This window comes from Tachyglossus aculeatus, chromosome 19 (genome assembly GCF_015852505.1).
Source record: "Tachyglossus aculeatus isolate mTacAcu1 chromosome 19, mTacAcu1.pri, whole genome shotgun sequence".
Taxonomy (NCBI): Eukaryota; Metazoa; Chordata; class Mammalia; order Monotremata; family Tachyglossidae; genus Tachyglossus; species Tachyglossus aculeatus.
The window spans coordinates 21188367-21202767 of NC_052084.1; the positions used below are offsets into that span (position 1 = coordinate 21188367).

At 42.7% G+C, this 14401-nt stretch overlaps 1 protein-coding gene across 1 annotated transcript in view; it reads left to right on the forward strand.

Moving 5' to 3' along the window:
• Nucleotides 1-14401, forward strand: part of REV3L (REV3 like, DNA directed polymerase zeta catalytic subunit) — a 226776-nt gene that overhangs the window by 151995 nt on the left and 60380 nt on the right. Inside the window, exons 17-18 of the mRNA XM_038761479.1 lie at nt 5787-5979; nt 6191-6302. Of these exons, the coding sequence (XP_038617407.1) occupies nt 5787-5979; nt 6191-6302 (305 nt within the window). The remainder of the gene's footprint in view (nt 1-5786; nt 5980-6190; nt 6303-14401) is intronic.

Here is a 14401-nt window from a genome sequence, read left to right on the forward strand (position 1 = left end):
AATGTCTCACCCCTTCCTTCCCCTTTAGAAGGGAGACTAGGAGGGTTGGTTGTCATAACCTGGAAACAGTCAGCTCTCCCCATGTATAACCATGGCAGAACAATGGCAGACATGGAAGGGACACAGGTAGCCGTGTTCAGCAATCATCCTGACACTCACATAGCCCTTACAGCTTGGTTCCCAGGAGAGTTTTTTGCACTATTTCTGAAAGAGCATAAAAATCTCTGTCAACTCACCTCCTCCAGCATGTTGTAAATGATGGATGGAGAATAGAGGGAAGAAGGGGAGGAAGGCATTTGTCTCTTACACACCCAGGGAATTTATAGGAAGCCCACTCCCAGAGATGCCAAGAAGAGAATTAAGCTTTCCGTTTGCCTTTACTTTGCCTTGGTTTACAATATATGCAGAAGAAAAAAAGAACGAGAACCTTTGGAGCTGAATTGAAAGCAAATTCAAGTTTGAAACTGAATTAGGAGCAGCAGAAGCAGCGTGGCTCAGTGGAAAGAGCACGGGCTTTGGAGTCAGAGGTCATGGGTTCAAATCCCGGCTCCGCCACTTGTCAGCTGTGTGACTTTGGGCAAGTCACTTAACTTCTCTGGGCCTCAGTTACCTTATCTGTAAAATGGGGATTAAGACTGTGAGCCCCACGTGGGACAACCTGATCACCTTGTGTCCCCCCAGTGCTTAGAACAGTGCTTTGCACATAGTATGCGCTTAGTAAATGCCATCATTAATTAGGAGTTCATTTTTAGGCTAAAAAAAAGGCAGAAGAGCTCCTGCAGAGGGAAGTCTGCCAAAAAATAAAAAAGCTTGAGGTGTTACAGAAGCAAAATAAGTGTAACTAAGGCAATAAAATCTTTTGCAACTTTTAGAAATTCTAATTGCCTCATCATTTGGAGAAAGGAAGCTTACTTCTGTAAAAGTTTTCTCACCCTACAGACAAGCAGTTGAGTTGCTAGTCATTTACAACCCAACTTCCTTCCACTGCTGTCCCTGTTGCCAAGTTCCAAAGCTGAGGTGCAACATCTGAGCTCCCACAGACCCGAGAAGGGAAAGCAGTGCCTCTGGGTTCCCTTTTGTGGAAGACCCTAAAATCAGATGTAATCTCTGTACACCTCTGCAGTGGCACTTAGGTTATCTGGGCCCGGAGAAGTGCACGTGATGTCATGGTGCTCCATCTTGCCTGGTGTTTCTGAGGGCCATCAGCCGCCACCTTAGACATGAATGGAGGTGCTTGGGGGTAAGACCAGAGAGCATAGTCCCATGAAATTCTCTGGGGCATACTGTCCTGCTGTTTGCATAGCGCGAGGTGCTTTGACCTTGTCACCAGAAGCTGCTGGGTGGAGCTAGTTGGTTCTCTAATCACTCAGGTACGGAGTCTCAAACTCAACAGATCCAAAACTGAACTTCTCATCTTCCCTACCAAGTTATCTCCTCCCCCAATTTTCCCATCCCTGTAGATAACACCACCATCCTTCCTGTTTCCCAAGCCCGCAAACTAGGCATTATCCCTGATCTACTCTCTTCTCCAACCTGCACATTCAGTCAGTCCCTGAGTCTTATCATGTCTATCTCTATAGCGCTACCAGAATTTGCGCCTTCTTCTCCATTCAAACTGCTACCTCCCTGGTTCCCGTCTTGACTACCGCAGCAGCCTCTTTCTCGCTTACCTCTCTGCTTCCATCCCCTCTCGGTCCCTACTTCATACTGTTGCCCAGATCATTTTTCTAAAAAAAAAAATCACACGTCTCACCACTCAAACACTGCCAATGTTTGCCCTTCATCTCCATATCAAGCAGAAATCCTCACCATTGGATTGGAGACACTCAGTCATATCCTGGCTCCTCTCTCACTACCATTCCTCTAATATGAACCAACCCACTGTCCCTTGCTTTCACCTCACCCCTTGCTCAAGTGCTACCTTCTGCCTGGAACTCTTCCTCCGGGAACGTATCCGACATTCTCCCTATCGTCAAACCCCTACTGAAATCATATCTCTTCCAGAAAGCCTTCCTGCACCAAGCTCTCATCCCCTTTCCCTATTTTCCCTCCCTGCTGCCTCTCCCATGCACTTAAACCTATACCCAAGCACTTAGGTAATCCCTCCTACTGCACAGCACAGCAGCATGGCTTAGTGGATAAAGCACAGCCTGGGAGTCAGAAGGTCATTGGTTCTAATCCCGCTCCACCACTGGTCTGTGTGACCTTGGGTAAGTCACTTCACTTCTCTGGGCCTCAGTAACCTCATCTGTAAAATGGGGATTGAGATTGTAAGCCCCACATGGGACGGAGACTGTGTCCAACCTGATTTGTTTGTATCCACCCCAGCGCTTAGTACAGTACCTGGCACATAGTAAGAGCCTAGCAAATACCATTATTAGTAGTAGTAGTATCCTTGTTCTTGGTTGTTTTCCTTACCTGTAATTTATGTTAATGCCTCTCTCCTTTAAACTTAGGAGAGCAGGAATCGTGTCTACAGAATTTTGCACAAAGTTAGCACCCAGTAGCTTCTGCGAATACCATGGACTGTCCAAAAAACAAACAAATGGATTTTGGAACAAATTAAAACAAAGTGGTCTTTGGAAGGCCTAATAACTCAACTTAGATTAGCATATTTCGGACGCATAATCAGGAGGACTAATTCTCTGGAGAAGACACTAATTCTAGAAAGGGTCCAGGGAAAATATGTAAGAGACAGACCAGCAACCAGATGGGTAGAGACCATAACACGATAACAGAAGAACCATTAGAAAGGTTGCAGATTATGGCAGAGGACGGGACATTTTGGAGCAAGTATATCAATGGAGTCACTATGAATTGGAAATGACTCGACAGCACTTAATAATAATAAGCACTCAATAAATATAGACACATACTGTACTGTTTGTCCACTTTTAACTGCTTATTCCGTTTTTTCTTATCTAGCTGTAAATTATGTATGCATCTCTCCACTTGGCTTTTCCTTGAGGGTAGTGATTATTATTTCTTCTAACTCTCCCAAGCACTTATTACGGTGCTATATCCACAGATGTTGGATGCTGTTGAGATTTTGGGCCTTTGATATTTTGTAGCATTCATATTAGTCTCAGTGCTATAGATTTAAGGTGCTATAAAAAGCATGTAGAGAAAGAGAGAGACCAATTTTGTAAAGGCAGGGAGAGATGGGGGAGTTGATTGCTACAGTTTTGAAGAACATTTTCCCTAAAAATAATTGAACAGACATTCTGATTTGCTACAAAAACATGTCTAAATCTGAAGTTGCATTTTCACTTCATTTTGTCAGTTGTACATTTTTATCTCTCTAACTTCTCTATTCTTGTAGGAATATTAAAAGTCAGGAAAATATGCCATATTTACTCGCATAATTTCTCCCACCTTTTAATTACCCCATCTCAACTTTTGAGGAGGAAATAAAATATTATTTTTTTGTGAGCTGTGGTAGCGCGATACCCACTGGGGGAGAAAGAAGAGAAATGGCAGAATGTAATGACACCTGTGATTTCTCTCCCAGTGCTTAGTAGTAGTCTGTGTACCCTAAGTGTTTAATAAATGTTATGACTATAACTTCTCACTCCAGGGTATGGGGGAATTTCTGTTTTGAGAAAGCATGCCGTGGAATAGAAAGAAGAGAGGTCCTGGTGCAGTGACACAGCAGAGGCAGGCTTGTGCCAGGGGATGGAAGTTCCTAATTTGAAACCGATGTTCTCTGGAGAAGGAAGTAGAGAAGGGAGTGAATATTGTATGTGGCACTAAGGAGAGAGAAATTGAAGTACTTCTCCCCTCCTTTCTTCCTTTTTTCTTCTTTTCTCCTGCTCCCCTTATGGCTAGACTCAATTCTTATATACCAAGCCACATAATAACCTCACCTCAGATTTAATGTTGGAAAAATTATTGTAAAATTTGGGACAATCATGCAGGTTAATATGAAAAATGTTGGGCAAGTGCACAAAGCATTGTTCAATAATGGAGGAATCAATCACCAAACATAATGAATTTATTTCTTCCCTTTGTGCCCGGCTTTTGGTATTCTGATTCCTAATGTAGCATAACAGATATATAATACTACAGGCAACTGTATGATTTGACAGTGTGGAAATCCATATGCTTTACTGAGAAAGGCAAATATAAAGAACAAGTCCAGCACTCTTTCAAGTACTTATTATGTGCCAGGCACTGTACTAAGTGCTTCTTTCTGAACATTTATTCATTGAGTTTGGCAAGATCTCTAGTGGTAGAGAGTTCCCTATACAGACACCCTGAACTAAAGAAAACTTTCCCTCTGATTTTCACTAGTTTAAAACTGGGATAAGATAGTTGTTGACTACTGCTGAAGGGAGCATAAATTATATCAGATATAGGGATTTTCTGTGAAAATGGTAAATCAGAAAGTGTTTGGTCCTAAAAGTGTCTGTCTCTGTCTCTGTCTCCCCTTCTCCCTCTGCCCCCAAACCTTGTCCCCCCACTCCCCTGTTTCATGTTAAATTACTTGAAAGTATTATCCACCTCAGCAAGCTGGTGCTGGTGTAACTTCTGGGCCAGCACCCAACTTCTTGAAATAAGCATTTCCTTTTCACAGGTTTAGTCCATTTAAATGAGCCTATATTCTTGGGTACATAGGTTTCATTGAAGATTTTTCATTCAGAAATCCACTTAGAGCTTCCTGATGTTGCAAAAAAAAATTTGTTTTTTCCAGACTTTTTCACACTTGCTTTCTATAGCAATCCTGAAGTAAAAAATGCATATGCTATCTTTAACTTATGGAATTTTGAAATCAAACGTTTAAAAATCCTCAACTCATCTCTCTCATTCACCCTGCACATTCAGTCTGTCAAGAAATCTTGTGAGTTCTACCTTCACAGTATCTCTAGAATCTGCATTTTCCTCTCCATCCAAACTGCCAACATGTTGATCCAAGCACTTTTTATTTCCTGCCTTGACTACTGACTGCATCAGCACCCTCATCAACCATTCTGCAGCCAGTCTCTCCCCTCTCTAGTGCATACTTCTCTCAACTGCCCAGATCATTTTCCTGAAAAACCATTCACAACCCTCCAGTGGTTGTCCGTCCACCTCCACGTCAACCGAAACTCCTTGACATTGGCTTTAAGACAGTCAACCAGCTCTCCTTATGATAACCTGCAAAGTTGGTCAACTACCACCCAACAGACACACACATTCGACTCCTCAAATACCAAGCTACTACCTCTACCTCACGTTCATCTATCGTGCCACTGGCACTTTGCCCACAGGCTCCCTCAGGCCTGGAATTCCCTTCCACTTTATATATAACAGTCCCCTATTCTCCCCATTCGTAACATTTTCCTAAAATCATCTCCAAGAGGCCTTCCCAGATTCAGCCCATTTTTTTCTTGTTCTACCTTCCCATCTGCGTTGAGTATGCACTTGGGTGTGTACCCTTTAAGGACTTTAATATTTAGCCCAACCCCATAGTACTTATGTGAATATTCTTAAACTCTACTCTTCCCCATATCTGTAATCTATCCTGTAGGCTGTAAGGTCCTTGTGAGCAGGGATCATGTCTGCCAACTCTACCGCAGTGTACTTTCCCAAGCCCTTATTACAGTGCTTTCTACATAATGAGTACTCAGTAAGTACCATTAATCGAGTGATGTTTATGCATATTGCAGTTTCATTTTCCATGAGTTTTGGTGTGCATCATGTTTTTAGAATTTGCAAAACTGATTCCGTTAATTTTGGGTGAAACTTTCTCTGAATTAAAACCTCAAGGATCTCAGAAATATCTGTATTTTTCTCTTGTGATATAGGTCCAAAACCTTACTCTCATCAGTGTGGAGTTGCATGCTCGGACGAGGCGAGACTTGGAACCTGATCCTGAATTTGATCCTATATGTGCATTGTTCTATTGCGTCTCATCAGACACAGCCCTACCAGATACAGAAAAAAACGAGCTCACAGGGGTGATAGTAATTGATAAAGACAGGACAATCTCCAACCAAGGTATTTTTAATATTACTTGTAGATGATCCTTTTGCTACCCACTTAAATGATAGTTCTTTAAGGGCCAGTTCTCAATATATATATGCTGTCTTGCTTTTTAGCAAAATTAGGAAATTAGGAAAGGAATGTTAAAGAACTTAGCTCCTTTGATAGGAAGACACTTAAAAAGCACTGAGAATTATGTATCATAATTATTGTGTTTGTTTCGTAGATAAAAGAAACCAGAGTCCATTGCTTACAAGGTCTGGAATTACAGGCTTAGAGGTAACCTATGCTGCTGATGAGAGAGCACTTTTCCAAGAAGTAGTCAATATAATTAAAAGGTATTGTTCTCCATATTCCGGTCTTTCCTTTGCTTGTTTGGCTTGTTCTTCCTTCCTCTACACCAGTCCCCCAAATGTCCTTTGCTTGTGTTTTGTTCATTTTCCAAAGCACTTTTCAGTAATCAGCATTACATTTGCCTTGGAATATAAATGCTGTTCTGCTTTCCACTTGTTTTGCCATACAGAAAATCTGAGTCAGTTTCTGTTGCCTCTCTTCTCAAATTCTTGTGGTGTGATCCTTCCATAAAAACCTCAACTACCCTTCTCAAGTATGAGAACCAAAAAGATGGGGAGGTTTCCTTGAGCTCCCTGAACTTCCTGGAAAGAGGCCATGCAGAGGCCAACAGGAGTCAACCAGCAGCAAATAGCTATTGAATACTCAGGGAGCATACCAGTGAACTAGGTTCATGGTGAGGAAGCAAACACAATAATAAGCAAGTCAGCTGAAAAAGCTAATGACAGATGGACAAACCTTTGACTTCTGATTAACTAAATGCAAATTGCTAATGTTAGATTTATTCAAAGAGCAAAAGTAGTTATTGTGTGTTTGAGAGGCTAGATGTCAGGATTGTGAACAGTGAAACTCCTAAATTGGACTGTTTTCAACCTGCCTAACCAACTGTAAATTGTTGAAATCAAACAATTAATGGTTATGGATTGTCAGCGATGTTTCTTTGCCAGTGTCAAAAATCCAGTCCAACCACTAGGATGAATTAATCCCCCAAAATTGTTTTAGGTTAGAACAAGAATTAGAGTTAATGTTAAAGCAGCATGGACTAGTGGAAAGATGAAGGGCTTGGGAATCAGAGGTTGTGGGTTCTAATCCTGGTTCCGCCACTTGTCAGCTGCATAACTTTGGGCAAGGCACTTATCTTCTCTGTGCCTGTTACCTCATCTGTAAAATGGGGATTAAGATGGTGAGCCCTGTGTGGGACAACCTGATTGCTTTGTATCTACCCTAGTGCTTAGAACAGTGCTTGGCACATAGTAAGAACTTAACAAGTACCATCAATATTATTAGTATTATAGTGGAAAAATCGAGGGCCTGGGAATCAGAGGACCTGGGTTCTAATCCCAGCTCTGTCACTTGTCTTCTATGTGACCTCAGACAAGTCACTTAACTTTCCTGTGCCTCAGTCACCGGAGCTGTAAAGTGGGGATAAAGATGCAGAGCCCCATGTGCGATAGGGACTGTGTCAACCCGATTATCTTGTACCTATCCCAGCACTTAATACAGTGCTTGACACAGAGTAAGCATTTAACAAATACCACACTTAATTGTTATGATTTCAGCTAGCATTAGGATTTGGGCTAGGGTTAGGGGTTGATGCTATAAATGAATATTAGGATTTTATGATTACTTGAACACATGTCTGAGGGAACATTTGGTGATTGAACAAATCACTGTTAAAGTAATAGTTGTTTCTGTAGGTGATTTTATTATAGTAACATTTGTTTCTTCAGTAAGAGAGGTTTTTAAAATTGTCTCCTTGGAATGATACTCTCATTTTTGCTCTGACTGGCCCTTCCTTTTTTCAAAAAAAAAAATCAACAGGCAGTATTAGAACTGGGTAGTATTAACCCTAGTATATCACAAATGATTTCTTAAAAACTTGGTTTAATGATTTGATCATATCTCATGGTTCCATCAATGTTTGTTTAAAATATTTTTGAAAATGTGTTGCTGCAGAGTACAGGAACATTAAAAAGAAAATTTTCCCTTCCCCACTTCAGTAATTCTTCTGGGGCATAGCCTGTCAAAGCTTCTGACCTCTAGGAATTCACTTTTCATTTATCTCTAGGTTTAGGTTTCCAGGTACCATAGACCACTGGAAAATGTCCCTCAGGATCTGAAGCTACTCAAGCAATAGCATTTTGTTGTCCTAAGCAATTATGTTTCTCTTTGTAAAGTAACTCTTCCCTCTAAAAACTAAGATGAGGCCATGCATGCGGAACTCGTAACTGGGTGATTGAGGAAGGCAGCAGCAAATCAAGAAAAGACTAGCCTCTTCTAACCTGACTTTTCAGGGAATGATTACACTGCATCAGAAATAATATTACACTACCCACTGTTGCTGTAAAGAAAGAGGAGCCTGCTTCTGCTCTCTAGAGTACTGTGGATTGGTTTGGTACTAGTATGTTTCATTTTTTACAGCGATTTTCAATAGCGGGAAAATGCTGACAGTGTTCACACTTTTGTTTCACCCAACAACATTAGTGAGAGACGCATCGAAGAACTTAAATCAGTACTGCTGTAGGTGCCAGAATTTTTCCAATCATTTTGCTAGGCTTGGTGTGGTTCATTGCCAGTTTGGGCATTCACCCAGCAGTGAGCTGCCAGCATTAAGAATTATGTCATTTTTTTGCAGGTGCAATCATTTTTCCATATGTTTTCCAGGCAGTAATTATCCTGGTGATAAAGAAAATGTGGCAGAGGAAAAACTGTGCAAAGGAAAGTCACTTCGAGTGCTTACTGTCAAAACTCACACCATATATTAGTTAAAAATGATGATAGAAAAATTTAAAATATCAGAATTTCAATTCTCTCTCATTTGGTCTGCAAAAGCAACTTCCTCCAAGCATACTACCTTTCTCTTCCCCCTACCCATCCATACCTTCTTGCTTTCTCTCCTTCTCTCCCATCCCCCCCTCCCCCAACACACACACAGACACACACACACACACACACACACACACACACACAAAACATAGGGAGGGAAAACAGCAGTAATTGTGAAGCCAGTTTCAGCTGGGTTCTTTGAGGTCATGACGAGAACCTCAGTCTGCAATTCAGCCATAAAATATTTCAGCAGCAGGAAGTTTTTCCTGAGAGAATTGGAAGATAGCATCTCACTAAATTTCCCCGGTATCAAAAACTTGAAAGATCAACTAGGGGCCTGCCTACAAATGTAGTTTATTGTTAGCTCCTCCTGCTACCTGACATCTGGAGCTGAGCAGTCTGTTTCCAGCCCCCCTGGGGTTAATTGTAGCTCAGGGCCTCTGAAACCAGATCATCATGACCCTAGTATTATCCTCTTCCTTGCCTCCAGTCAAATTTGCTGAGACTTCTGGAGCTAATGTAGAGAGAGACAGACAGACAGACAGGACCAGTTCTGAAGATCCATGAGCAGGCCCAATGTGGGTGAGGGCATCTCTTTGCCTTTTAATCCAAATGAAATGAACTAGTTCCTTTAACCCTGCTCCAGCAGTCCATTCCTGGCCTAACTCTCCCTATCCCAATATGATTTTTCAGATTTGGGTGATTAGTAGCAATTTGAGCGAGGAGCATAAGGCTCTCTCTATTTTCTGTGCAGTCATAATTCAACTTAAGAATTGCAGTTTCACCTACCCAGTAAGATAAATTTTTAGACCCCAGAGGATTTTTTTAATCCCCTGATTTTTACCCTCTTGGTTGATGATCGTAGTAATCATATTTATCTAGGCTCCATTGGCCCAAATGGAGTATTTCATTATCAGATTGAGGATTCATCAAGGCAAATGAATTCAGACATTCATCATTCAGTGTCTAATAATTTATAAAACTAAATGGATGAAATCAGTAGTAGCCATTTTTAAAGTTAAATCATAAATGCATATGCCAGTGGCTAAATAAACAATTATACAACCACCCCTACCTTCATATGTTCTTCTTTTAGTGCTCTTTCACAATAATGGAATTGAATTTTAACCCCAGTATCTCTTACAGTGGTCTCACTTAGAAATAATGCTGAACTGTTTACTCTGGCTAAAACACCACCCTTCCTCTCTTCAACATTATAATAAGGCTGTGTCCAACCTGATTATCTTTTATCTATTCATTCATTGGATCGTATTGAGCACTTACCATGTGCAGAGCACTGTACCAAGTACTTGGGAAAGTATGATACAGCAATAAACAGACACATTCCCTGCCTACCATGAACTTACAGTCTAGTGTAGGTGGAGACAGATATTAATATAAATAAATTCCAGATATGTACATCTGGCTTCCATCCCCTACACTTCACCGAAACTGCCCTCTCAAAGGTCACCAATGACCTCCTTCTTGCCAAATCCAACAGCTCCTACTCTATCCTAATCCTCCTCGTCCTCTCAGCTGCCTTCGACACTGTGGACCACCCTCTTCTCCTCAACATGCTATCCAACTTTGGCTTCACAGACTCCGTCCTCTCCTGGTTCTCCTCTGATCTCCCCGGCTGTTCATTCTCAGTCTCCTTTGCAGGCTGCTCCTCCCCCTCCCATCCCCTTACTGTAGGGGTTCCTCAAGGGTCAGTTCTTGGTCCGCTTCTGTTCTCTATCTACACTCACTCCCGTGGTGCACTCATTTGCTCCCACGGCTTCAACTATCATCTCTACGCTGATGACACTCAAATCTACATCTCTGCTCCTGCTCTGTCTCCCTCCCTTCAGGCTCACGTCACCTCCTGCCTTCAGAACATTTCCACCTGGATGTCTTCCCGCCATCTAAAACTCAGTATGTCCAAGAACGAACTCCTTATCTTCCCTCCCAAACCCTGCCCTCTCCCTGACTTTCCCATCACTGTAGACGGCACTACCATTCTTCCTGTCTCACAAGCCCACAACCTTGGTGTCATCCTCGACTCCGCTCTCTCGTTCGCCCCTCACATCCAATCCGTCACCAAAGCCTGCCGGTCTCACCTCCGCAACATCGCCAAGATCTGCCCTTTCCTTTCCATCTAAACTGTTACCTTGCTGGTTCAATCCCTCATCCTATTCTGACTGGATTACTGCATCAGCCTCCTCTCTGATCTCCCATCCTCCTGTCTCTCCCCTCTTCAGTCTAAACTTCACTCTGCTTCCCGGATCATCTTTGTGCAGAAACACTCTGGGCATGTTACTCCCCTCCTCAGAAATCTCCAGTGGCTGCCCGTCAACCTACGAATCAAGGAAAAACTCCTCACTCTTGGCTTCAAGGCTGTCCATCACCTCACACCCTCCTACCTCACCTCTCTTCTCTCCTTCTACAGCCCAGCCTGCACCGTCTGCTCCTCTGCTGCTAACCTCCTCTCTGTAACTCGTCCTCGCCTGTCCCGCCGTCGACCCCTGGCCCATGTCCTCCCCCTGGCCTGGAATGCCCTCCCACCACACATCTGCCCAGCTAGCTCTCTTCCTCCCTTCAAAGCCCTACTGAGAGCTCACCTCCTCCAGGAGGCCTTCCCAAACAGAGCCCTCCTTTTCCTCTCCTCCTCCCCATCCTCTCCGCCCTACCTCCTTCCCCTCCCCACAGCACTTGTACAGTATTTGTATAGATTTATTACTCTTTATTACTTTATTTTACTTGTACATATTTACTATTCTATTTATTTTGTTAATGATGTGCATATATCTTTAATTCTATTTGTTATGATGATTTTGACACCTGTCTACATGTTTTGTTTTGTTGTCTGTCTCCCCCTTCTTAACTGTGAGCCCATTGTTGGGTAGGGACCATCTCTATATGTTGCTGATTTGTACTTCCCAAGTGCTTAGTACAGTGATTTGCATACAGTAAGTGCTCATTAAATGCGATTGAATGAATGAATGAATAAGTGCTGTGGGGCTGGAGGGGGAAGAATAAAGGGAGCGAGTCAGGGTGAGCAGAAGGGAGTAGGAGAAGAGGAAAGGGGGGTTGGAGGCTTAGTCAGGGAAGGCCTCCTGGAGGAGATGTGTCTTCAATAAGGCTTTGATGGGAGGAGAGTAATTGTCTGTTGGAATTGAGGAGTGAAGGCATGTCAGGCCAGAAGCAGGAAAGCCTTATCCAAGCAGCATGGCTCAGTGGCAAGAGCCCGGGCTTTGGAGTCAGAGGTTATGGGTTTGAATCCCAACTCCGCCACATGTCTGCTGTGTGACCTTGGGCAAGTCACTTCACTTCTCAGAACCTCAGTTCCCTCATCTGTAAAATGGGGGTGAAGACTGTGAGCCCCACGTGGGACAACTTGATCACCTTGTATCCCCTCCAGCGCTTAGAACAGTGCTTTGCACATAGCAAGCGCTTAACAAATACCATCCTTATCATAAGCAGTTAGAAGTAGCAGAATTAGTACAGTGACCGTTTTGAATAGGCCATTTCAATTTTCCATGACATAACAAGATAACCTTTAATCTTTAGCATTTTTAGATTTGACAGTAACCGATCCTAGTGTATTACCTAAAGTTGCTTTTTTTTGATGAGTAGGATATGAAATGTAACACTTTCAAGAATGAATTTTTGCAGCATCCCATAAAACTGTTGTACACACTTGTACACACTGCACCATACCACAGGAATGCGCACATTCACCCACGCACAGCTTCAGAAACTGTTTCTCCTGTCACTGCAGTACACTGTATCCAAACAGGTTTGTGTTGTCAGGTGAATGTTCCGTAACAGTATCCTGGCCAAAAAATATAGCAAAAATGTATTATGGCTGAGCTGAGTGTGCTTACATATGTACAAATACAAAAATCTAATGCAGAATCTTTTATTTTTGGTTTAGAGTTACATGGTTTTGGACCGTGAAACTGCTTTATTTTTATCACTTTTTTAACCCTTCAAATAGTTGGTGTGTGCCAGCAACCTTCCCTTCCTCAACTGCCTCCTTTACCCTCTATAATCCAGGTTCTGCCCTCTCCACACTACTGAAACCATTCTCTCTAAAGTCATCCATGGCCTCTTCCTCTTCAAATCTAAAGGATTCTGCCCTAATCCTCTGACCTGTGGCCCATCCCCTCTTCCTGGAATCACTATCTAATCTCGGTTTCTCTGATACAATCCTCTCCTGGTTCCCCTTTTACTTCTCTGAACTCTCTTTCTTTGTCCCATTCACTGGCTCTTCCTCTCCCTCCCAATCCCTAACTGTGGGTAGTAGTAATGGTATTAAGAACTTACTGTGTGCAGAGCACTGAATTAAGCACTGTTAAAGCACTCTATTCTTAGTGTATTCCCATTTCCTAGGGGAGCTTATGGCTTCAACTAGCACCTCTGTGCAGGTATCTAACAGATCTACTTCACTCTGCCTGACTTGTCTCCTTCTCTGCAAGTTGCATCTCCTTCTGCCTCCAGGACACCTCTACGTGAATGTCCTGCCGGCACCTCAAGATCAATATGTCGGAAACTGAAGAGCTCATCTTCCTTCCCAAATCTACTCCTCCACCTAACTTTCCCATCACTGTTAACTCCAACACCATTCTCTCTCTGCCCACAACTTTGGCATTATCCTTGACTTCCCTCTATCTTTCAGCTCACATTCATTCTGTTACTAAATCCTGTTGGTTTTTCCTCCACAGTATTTTCTGGATCCACTCTTTCCTCTCAATTCATATGATCATCATGCGCATCCAAGCATTTGTCATTCCCTGGCTTGACCACTGCAACCACTTCACCTCTGGTTTCCTCAGCTCTACTCTCTCCTTTCTTACTTCACTCTGCTTTCCAGATCATTTCTTCAAAATACATTTTGCACACCTCAAAATCAATCAGTCAATCAGTCGTATTTATTGAGCGCTTACCGTGTGCAGAGCACTGTACTAAGCGCTTGGGAAGTCCAAGTTGGCAGCATATAGAGACGGTCCCTACCCAACAGTGGGCTCAAAAGCCTCCAACCCTTGCCCATTCCTCTCACCATCAAGCAGAGACTTTTGATCATTGACTTTTAGGCATTCTTTTCAGCTCTCTCTCTCCACTATTTAACTTCACTCCTCTCCCACTGCATCCAAACATACTTCACTCCTCTCAGTCAACAATGCCTTGTTCTTGTCTTTCTTGCTACTTCCCTCCTGCCTGGAACTCCCTCCCCATAAATATCCATCAGACCACCAGCTCTTCCAATTTTCACAGTCTTTCAGAAATCACATCTCCTACAGGGGGCCTCCCTTATTTGATCATAATAATAATAATAATAATGGCATTTGTTAAGTGCTTATTATGTGCAAAGCACTGTTCTAAGCGCTGGGGAGGATACAAGATGATCAGGTTGTTCCACCTGGGGATCACAGTCTTAATCCCCATTTAACAGATGAGGTAACTGAGGCCCAGAGAAGTTAAGTGACTTACCCAAAGTCACACAGCTGACAAGTGGTGGAGCCAGGATTAGAACCCATGACCTCTGGCTCCCAAACCC